This window comes from Talaromyces marneffei, chromosome 4 (assembly GCF_009556855.1).
Source record: "Talaromyces marneffei chromosome 4, complete sequence".
NCBI classification, from domain to species: domain Eukaryota; kingdom Fungi; phylum Ascomycota; class Eurotiomycetes; order Eurotiales; family Trichocomaceae; genus Talaromyces; species Talaromyces marneffei.
Genome location: NC_072351.1, coordinates 2,423,743 through 2,433,307, shown reverse-complemented (window position 1 = coordinate 2,433,307; position 9,565 = coordinate 2,423,743). Strand labels below are relative to the sequence as shown.

General features: G+C 46.6%; 4 protein-coding genes across 4 annotated transcripts; 1 reads left to right on the top strand and 3 right to left on the bottom strand.

The window, feature by feature from the left end:
* Positions 1-46: 46 nt before the first annotated feature.
* EYB26_005915 (uncharacterized protein) lies at positions 47-649 on the bottom strand (the record flags this gene model as incomplete). Its single annotated transcript, XM_054265192.1, has 1 exon — positions 47-649. One exon carries the CDS (start codon positions 647-649, stop codon positions 47-49), a length of 603 nt encoding a protein of 200 aa, XP_054121167.1.
* A 468-nt stretch (positions 650-1,117) lies between these two features.
* Positions 1,118-3,771, top strand: EYB26_005914 (uncharacterized protein; the record flags this gene model as incomplete). The annotated part of the gene is made up of 4 exons (XM_054265191.1): positions 1,118-1,159; positions 1,223-1,606; positions 1,666-3,533; positions 3,597-3,771. The coding sequence occupies 4 exons, from the start codon at positions 1,118-1,120 to the stop codon at positions 3,769-3,771; spliced, it is 2,469 nt and encodes an 822-aa protein (XP_054121166.1).
* Positions 3,772-4,099: 328 nt separating this feature from the next.
* On the bottom strand, positions 4,100-5,057 carry EYB26_005913 (uncharacterized protein; the record flags this gene model as incomplete). Its single annotated transcript, XM_054265190.1, has 2 exons — positions 4,100-4,756; positions 4,872-5,057. 2 exons carry the CDS (start codon positions 5,055-5,057, stop codon positions 4,100-4,102), a joined length of 843 nt encoding a protein of 280 aa, XP_054121165.1.
* A 1,267-nt stretch (positions 5,058-6,324) lies between these two features.
* EYB26_005912 (uncharacterized protein) lies at positions 6,325-8,129 on the bottom strand (the record flags this gene model as incomplete). The annotated part of the gene is made up of 4 exons (XM_054265189.1): positions 6,325-7,441; positions 7,497-7,713; positions 7,762-7,826; positions 7,876-8,129. 4 exons carry the CDS (start codon positions 8,127-8,129, stop codon positions 6,325-6,327), a joined length of 1,653 nt encoding a protein of 550 aa, XP_054121164.1.
* Positions 8,130-9,565: the final 1,436 nt, after the last annotated feature.

Here is a 9,565-nt window from a genome sequence, read left to right as displayed (position 1 = left end):
CCGTGTTACGGCGCCTATCAAATGAAAGCTCCTTGAATAGAATAATTCAAGGTGTCTCTTTAGGGCTGACATCCGAGCTGATATCAACGCCCTCCTTATTCGACCCAGCCTTGTACACAGACCCATCCTCCCAAATCTCCAAATCATCATTCAGAACACCTTTCGTAACTTTCATCCCCTTCGTACCCAGAATATCCTCCAGCGAACTCTTCTCATCCATAAAGATACCAAGATGGTCACTAATGATGTGACGGGCATGGCATGAGGGACACGTAATCAAAACCGTGCCCTTGTGGTATCCATGCTTGGACATCTGATGATCTGACCGCTCACCACAGGGTTTGCAAGTGAATACGATACGATAAGCTGGTTCCTCAGCTCGTCGTGCGGCGTTTTGCTCGGCGTTAGCTGCGTCGACGGATGCATTGGGGACACGGTCGGTCAGTGGTCGTGGATTTATATCCGCTGCGTCTGAGGAGCTGGAGTTGTATCTTCGGGAATTATATGCGTATAGTGAGCCGGCTCTTGATGACAGTGGTAATGGTCTGTATGCATTGAATGGAGATGGAGCTTTGGAGATATTTCGAGCTCGGGGGAGATGTCCGCTTGAGGTGCGGAAAAGACGGAGGAGAGTTGCTGATGAACGCATTTTGATAGACGGTCAGAGTGTACTGAAGTGTTCAAGAGATGTCCGATAATTTGGTAAAATATGAGGATGAAGCAAAGTCTGGAGTAAGGCTTTTTATAATATGTCATTGTCGTGGCGGAGGCAATATTTGAAGCTCTTCTCAAAAGTTGCGACGGATCAACACTTTTTCCGCTTTTACATTTCAGGAGAAGATCGCGGAGGAGCTCTGGATCAAGAAGACGGTCACGTACAACAAAAGCTAGACTCGGCGCTGGTTCAGTTCGCTATCATCCGGTCTCATTTAACTGACCCTTGGGTTTTATGTTTACTTCAAATGGAACCTCTTGTCTAACGTTGATCCGTGTCAATCTCGGGCTTTTATCACCCATAACCCCTCAACGGCTTCACGGCCCCGCCTGTTGAGCTCTACTTCACCATCGCCGAATACACTTTTACCTTCAACATTTACATATTTTGCGTGTCATAAAGATGGCGATGAGAGCAAGGCAAAAGGTCCGCGCTCCTAGAAGGGTAAGTCATACGTTCTCTCATTATTAATCTATCATATCCACCTCACAAGAAACTATACGATAGGCACTAGGCAGCAAAAACGATGACTTCGAAGCCATCTGGGCCGTACTCGGTTCTGCGTTACGCGAAATACACACCAAGAACGCTTCGTCCTTATCGTTCGAAGAGCTCTATCGCAGTTCATACAGAATCGTGTTGATGGGTAAAGGCGACGAACTATACGAGCGGGTCAAGCAACTAGAACAGCAATGGTTGAGCAGTCTCGTCAGTCATAATATTATGTCCTCGGTGTCGCCGGTACTACTTCTCAATATTGAGCCTACGGATACCACCGATCAAGCGAATGAGCGTAGGGCTGCTGGGGAGAGGTTTCTGACGGCGATGAGGGGGGCTTGGGAAGATCACCAGCTTTGTATGGGAATGATCACGGACGTGCTGATGTATATGGTAGGTTTGGTCGGGACATACGGTACTCATAATACTGATTTTTTTTTTTTGGGAAATAGGACAAGGTGATGAACAATGATCAGAAACCTTCGATATATACAGTGTCCATGTGTCTGTTTCGAGACCACGTCCTACGTTCCGCTGTACCGGATAGCAGCCTCACTATATACAAAATCCTCGAGTCTACCATCCTCTTCATGATTCAATTGGAACGAACGGGAGAGATGATCGATCGACCTCTCGTCCGGCATTGCATTTACATGTTAGAAGGACTCTACGAAACGCTAGAGGAAGAAGAGTCAGCCAAGCTATACCTTTCGGTCTTTGAACCTGCCTATCTTCAGATCAGCACAATCTTCTACCAGAACGAGGGACGACGATTACTTGAAACCGCTGATGCAGCTACATTCTGCCGTGTCAGCTCCGAACGAATATCAGAGGAGGAAGAGCGTTGCCGCGCTACTTTATCGTCATATTCGGAACAGAAGATCAAAGCGGTGATTGATGAACAATTAATCAGCAAGAATATCACTGACGTGATCAATCTTGAAGGTAGTGGAGTGAGGTATATGCTGGACCATGACAAGGTTCAAGACCTTGCCAATGTATACGAACTCAATGCTCGCATTGATCCGAAGAAGAGCGCATTAACAAAATCCATTCAAACGCGCATTGTTCAGCTGGGTAACGAGGTAAATGCCGCGGCCAAAGCGTTTGCGACAGCGCCTCCCCCAGCCAAATCGACAGAAGCCGATGGCGAGAAGAAATCAGAAAAAGAGAAACCGGCGGCGCCACCAGTGAACCAACAGACAGCCGCGGCAATTAAATGGGTGGATGATATTTTGAATCTTAAAAAGAAGTTTGACACGATATGGGAACGAGCTTTTGCGTCGGATCAGGGCATGCACACGTCATTTACCAACAGCTTCTCGGATTTCATCAATTCGAATAATCGAAGCTCGGAGTACCTGTCGTTGTTTTTCGACGAGAACTTAAAGAAGGGAATCAAGGGCAAGACAGATGCAGAGGTCGACAGTCTTTTGGATAATGGAATTACACTATTGCGATATATTCGCGACAAGGACTTGTTTGAGACATACTACAAGAAACATCTTTCACGACGGCTGTTGATGAAACGATCAGTCAGCATGGATGTTGAGCGACAAATGATCTCCAAGATGAAGATGGAGGTCGGTAACCAATTCACACAACGTCTGGAAGCCATGTTCAAGGACATGGCGGTGTCGGAGGACTTGACGAACAACTACAAGGCACACATGTCACGAACAGCAGCAGACTCGAAGAGATTCGAATTAGAAATCAGCGTTTTGACAAGTACCATGTGGCCTATGGAAATCATGTCAAGCTCCAAGGACGACGATGCGCAATTGCCTTGCATTTTCCCGAAGGATGTGGATACAGTGCGACAAAGCTTTGAGAAATTCTATCTCGATAAACACAGCGGCAGGAAACTGTCATGGCAGGCATCCATGGGAACGGCAGATATCCGAGCAACCTTTCCTCGCGCAGAGGGAAAGTATGCCCGTCATGATCTGAACGTATCGACCTATGCAATGATTATCCTATTGCTGTTCAACGACCTTCCTCTCGACGATTCATTAACATACGAAGAAATCCAAGCACGCACCCGCATCCCAGATCACGATCTCATCCGAAATCTACAATCTCTCGCCGTCGCCCCCAAAACCCGGGTCTTGAAAAAAGATCCCATGAGCAAAGACGTCAAACGCACCGATCGATTCTTTTATAATGCTTCATTCAAGAGCCAGTTCACAAAAGTGCGTATTGGCGTGGTGAGCAGCGGTGGAAACAAAGTCGAGAATCAGAATGAGCGTAGCGAGACGGAGAAGAAGATGAATGAGGAGCGAGGGGGGACTATCGAAGCTGCAGTTGTTAGGATAATGAAGTATGCCTCCCCCTCTCCCTTTTTTTTCCTTTTTCTATTACAAATTACTAATCTGGGAGGCAGACAACGCAAAAAACTCGCTCACTCACAACTCCTCACTGAAGTCCTTAGCCAACTCGCCGCGCGATTCGTGCCGGACGTGAACATGATCAAGAAACGAATCGAGAGTCTAATTGATCGTGAATATCTGGAACGAATTCCAGATTCTGATCCTCCGGCTTATAGCTACGTAGCATAACTTTTTTTTTTTTTTGTTTTTCTTCCCAGTTGTTTTAGCATCATACGGCAGGATGGGTTGCTTTTAGACGCATAATTCAGGCGCATATATGGGCTTGCTTGGGCGGCGTTAGTTTTTAATATTTTTTTTATCTAAATGGAGCGTTTTCGTCGTCGCATTCCGTGATACAGAATCCATGACTGTACATATCTGGAATCAACTGTGCTCTCTCGTAACTCATGTAATGCACCAAGTACATCCCCCCAAACCAAAAAAAAAAAACTATATGCAATGCAACCCACACTGTTCTATATATACTCCAAACTCCATGCTCGTCGAACAGGAAAAACTATAAGATTTCAACATCCCCCTTCTCCCACGCCTTCTTAACACCCTCCCACCTCCCCACCCACACCTCTCCCATTCTCATAACTACCTCCCCCTCCCTCTCCTGATCGAGCATCTCATCCGCCGGAACCACCATGGCAACCTCAGGCACCAAGCACCTCACCACAACGACTTCACGCATATCCGGGCCCTGGATCATACTCGTGCCGCCGGCATTGTCATCCAGACGCCTGAGCTGCGGCGGAAAGGACGCCAAAAAGCTGAGGCGGTAGTGTGAGGCGAGGAGATATTGGTGCGAGTATAGGAAGTGTGCTTCTGATTCCGACAGCGGACTTGTTGCGACGGATGAGGAAGGGTTGGGGAGCGTATCCTCCGTCCTGACACCACCACTTTCCGGATTGTCTGGCGATTGTGTTGCTGGAGACGGCGCGGGTGGCGATATAAGAACAAGGTAATGCATCGCAAACTTTGTGATTTTGCTTAACCTCTGGCGCAAGTACGACCGAATCAAGTACTGTGTCCGCGACAAATCGGTCTGCAATATCGACAGCTTCAAATTGAGCGTATTATTCTTATTATTATTACTATTATTGGCGCTATTATTATCCGTATTCGAGTTCTCGTACGAAGACGCCGTGAGATCTTCTATATTCTCAACCTGAGAGCACCACAAAAAACAAAAAATCAGCCATTTCCACCCTTTTTTTTTTTTTTCTTTTCTTTTTCTTTTTTCTTCTCTTTCAATTGATTGGGGGGAAAGGAGAGCTGCTGACCTGCTTCCGAACCCTCTCCATCATCCTATCCATCAATTGACCAGGCCAAGGCAACAATTCCGACACCGCGCGTTCGGCGACCCATAGCCGCGTGAGGTGTTGGTGGTCGATGGTCACGGATTCGGGGGAGGAGAAGTTTGTATCGCGGTCGACGGAGGCGAGGATGTCGTCTATTTCCATGTCCATCTCTTCTATTGTTTCTTAATTATTCAAAGGTTGATGATGGATTTGTCGAAGGGGGTTCGGGCGGGGGGAGGAGGTGTTTAGTTCATTGTGTTGATTTTGTGTTGTGTTGGTGAAAAATAATGCGGAGTAAATTCAAGGTCCTATAGGATAGGATAGGTACTTGGCTGGGTGGGGATGTACCTTTTTCAGGGTGGGGACCAAATCACCAGCCCTATCCGATCTCTAATCCTCTATCTCCATCTCATCAAGTAGTTACAACTAACTTACAAATGATTTAAAACACTGGCAGTTAAAATAAGGATATTTCATAGCTCAAGCTACATACACACCCACTGCTGTATCTTATGCTTCCCTTCCTTCGCTTGTTTTCCGAATATGTATATGTACAATTCTTCCTTTTGTGTGCGTACACGTCCAAGATGACAGTAATTAACGAGATTAGAATGCAAAACGTGGAATGCATAGTTGACAAAACAATCCTCCACAATCATGCAATATTAAACAAGACACAACAGACTCGGACGAATATTTTAGACAGTATTGTCGTTGTGTTGTGGTTGTATCGTTTGGAAAACGGGTACGGCGGAAAGTGTACAAAAGAATTCAAGTGATTTCGGTTGTCGATTAAAAGAGTAGATTGGAATACGATGCAGAGAAGAGGAAGTTAGTCAATCCAACAAATATATGCAGGGATTGTCCATGTCTCGCCGGTATGTCGTAATGTTGATGGTGGCAGGTTTGCTACCATCTGAGCAGTTCGTCACATAGGAAATGAGGTAGTTGTTTGTAGAATATGTAGGCGATCGAGTCGGTAGCTGTAGTCGACTGTCGCGTTTCCGTCATGGCAGGGTCAAATTCACATAAGGGATAAGAAGAAAAAAAAGGCTGGCTCGAAGACAATCAGTCATGTCGTAAAGAAAATAAAAAGGGTGCCCATAGCACGAAGAATCAAAAAAAAAAAAAAAAAAAAAAGGCAAAACCGAGTGCGCCTGGGTATCGAGAACATTGTATGAATAGTCATCTTATACAATGTATGAAATTTCTTCCTTCGGTGGGTGGGATGTATCGATACAGTTTGTGACGGAGGTGAGGCGAGGAGAAGAAGATGCGGTCTTGGAGAAGAAATCCGAAAGGTCAAAAGAAGAAAAGGAAATAAAAGACATAGGGATAGGCATGACAAGCATGATATACGTCATGTAGTGTTGGAGTAATCGGCAATAGGCATAAACCGTAAGGTAGTCACCCATCAAGGGCGAGATGTATGCCATCAGTAGGAAAGCATACGACGGCCGGGCATGCGTCCAGCTTCGGGCGCTTCAAAAGGCGAATCTAGTCCTCGAACACGGTCATTGTTGCTGCTGCGGCAGCGTCCTGTCGGGCTGTCTTCCATCTGAGGAGACTGCTGTCCAAAAGCAAATGTCTGCGCGCGGATAAACTTTGATCGTTGTTTGACTCTTCCAAGCCCTCGTTCGCAAGCAAATTCGTGTTCCTTGGATGTCATTTCCACATAATTCTGGGGATAGCAGAGAGATCGATGTTGTGCAAAGAATGCACTGTATCCTCCGTCCAGAATGTACATTTCCGGAAAAGTCAAGTTGGGGTATCGTTCAATGTTAAACGCGCGGTCCTTGTGGCGGATAAAGGATGCCATGATGGGAGCCCGGTGGGCAGAGTATTCGCAGTGGAAAATAATAGTTGTGCCTGGCTTGGGGTCTGCAAAGAGTTTGTTGGCCAAAACCTCCTTGTCGTTATAATTAACAGCCCCGTTGATGTGTCCGCCTTCGTATTCATATTCAAATCGACAATCGATAATCATCACGTTTTCGTATCGGTCCTTGAATTTTCCATCGAAAATATCAACCAATACACCTTTTTCAATACGGGGCAGGCTATCAGGTTGATCCGCAGGAACAAAATGCGGCAGTTGAAGAGTGTGTGTAGGCTCTTCGTCCATGATGGATGCTAGAGTCGGCTCAGGAACCACATCCGGCTGCTTCTGACGTACAATATCCTCTGGATGTTCAAACATACTGAGGGACCTTCTGCACTGCTTTCGTGGGCGCATAAAAGGATTTCCAGTAGCGTGCTTACGGACAGCATTAGGCACAGGAGATGCAGAACCACTGCTACGACCAGAAAATGGTTGTCTTAAACGAGGACCAAGCAAGTTAGAAGACGATGTTTTGACGCTCATCCGATCCTGTGGCGGCGACGACTCATTGAATATGTCGGCTAGAGACATTGAGTTGGACAAGCCACTGGTTCCATTGCCGAACTGAAAGGGGGGGCATTGGCTTTCGGGGGCGGTTCTGCTGGCTCCGGTCTGCGTGGAATAGGATTTGGTGCGAAGCAAAGACGGCCGTAGAAGTGGCGGGCGTCTACGGCTGGTTTCAAATATTAGTAAGGTTTACTCTACTCGACAAAGGAAATGCTTCTTACTCTTGAGGCATAATAGGCGAATCGTCTTCCATGGGCGAGGCCTGCAAGGAGGACCCTGTGCTAGTGCTAGCAGACGAGTCCAATTCTGGAGTTGGTGACTGGAGCACCACACTTGTCGTTGCAATAGTGTATGGAAGTTTGTGAGGAAGGGGGGAGGTTTCCATCATATCGGTCATGGGCGAAGAGGCCGGCAATGGGGGTGTGGTCATCATTTCGTCTGCAAACATTAGCATGAAGCTGGAAGCGGATTTGGTAACTGTCTTACCACGTCCAGTTCCTGCAAATATGTTTGCTGAAAACAATGATCGACGAGGCGTGGCCAATTGTGGGCTATCAAAGTCAGCAATAGCGTCCCATTGAAGCTGTTGTTTTAACTCACCTCTGGTCGATGTGGAAATTCTGAGACAAATCGGCAGCCAAACTTGCGGCGGGAGAAGGACCTGTGAATTGTTTGACATGGAAATAATCCGAAGTGGGAGGCTTCTTCATAGACAAGTCCTTGAAATTGAAGCTGCCGGGCCCAAATCCACCAATCCCGCCCAATGATCGAAATTTCGGAGCATCGTTTGCGAAACAACGGCCAAACATCATCGAAGGCGGCTGCATGGCAGCTAGTGGTGAAGAATGCTCCATGTTGAGTTGGATGAGACGACGATCAATTCAGCTCAACTGGTGGTTGTTGTCCCATAAACGATCATCCAAATGATGTGAGACGAATTTTTTGTTCTCTTCCAACAGACGACAGCCCCAAGAAAGTTGTATTCTTTTTTTTTTCTTCCAATTGTGTTGTCAATTGTTTTTCCAACTCTATCCTTCTGCAATCCTTCCAGTAATGTTGTCCAACGGAGGGTGAGAAGCGAAGTGACGGCACGGCGAACGCGAGCGACAGGTTCAGATCGACATTATTTCCAACAGAGAACTAGCAGTCCAATTCGTAAGCGATCGTGAGTATCATTCGACAGTTGGCCTGGACGATTGGTATTTATCGACGGCGAGGTATCTATCAGTCTGTCGTGAGAGTATTCGGAATGAAGAGTACGACAGAAGAAGAGGAAGAGAAGTAAAGGTAGAGAGAGAGAGAACAAGGTCGTGACGACCAATGGACACCGTTGTGGATGGAGAAGAAAGAGAGAGAGAGAAGAAAGGAAGAAAGAATGTTGAAGGAAAATATGAGTTAAAGAGAGAGGGTAGTGTGAAGCCGAAGAGGAAGAGGAAGAGACTTGTTGCAATGGGCAACCAGCAAAAAGGCAGGTCAAGTGGGGAGATCTCCAGCTGCGTCCTGGGTACGCACGGTACTTACCCTAATACCGATTCTTTACTGATGCGTACTGAATTACTTGCTATACTTGGTGTTCATTGTATTTACACAGGAGGAGCATTCTATTCTAGTATTCTCTTTGTACGCTTTGTGTTCTTTGTATCTGTCTACTCTTCCAGTATCTCGACACGATGCTGGCGATACTTGCTTGGACGGGGGGACAGGAGGACGGGACACACTACACTCTAGAGCCTACAGAATACAGTGCAGGCGCTCTCGGAAGATACTTACTCGCACGGGGTGGCCACAGGTCACAAACCCCCTACACAGTGCTCCGTAAGGTTAACTAGCAGGTCGTAGCTAAGAGTAACACGTTCCAGCTGTACCTTAGTGGCCCACGTCATTACATAGCTTGGCGGGACAAGGGGACAACGATGTGAGCTCAGGCAAGGAACAAGCATGTAAGGTATTCTCCTTGAATACATACTTTAAGTACTTGCTTCTTACTTAACTACTGCTTACTTTCAATTAAAGATCAATTAGAGATAATTATCTCGAATCTAACTTCCAGCATCTAGTATCCAGTGACTATAACGAACTATATAAAGTATATATTCTCCTTGCGGTCGTCCCTTCAGCCCTTGGTTTCAACCCTAACCCTCCGCCGTATTGGCTTGTACAAGAGCTGAGTGCAGCCCTGTACGGGGCTTTACTTTCAGTCCGTCCTTCCTTGACGACGGAGGCTCCTTAGCGATCACTGTAGTAACGATATTCTAGTCGTCGGATTAATTAATCTAAACGAATCAGGCCA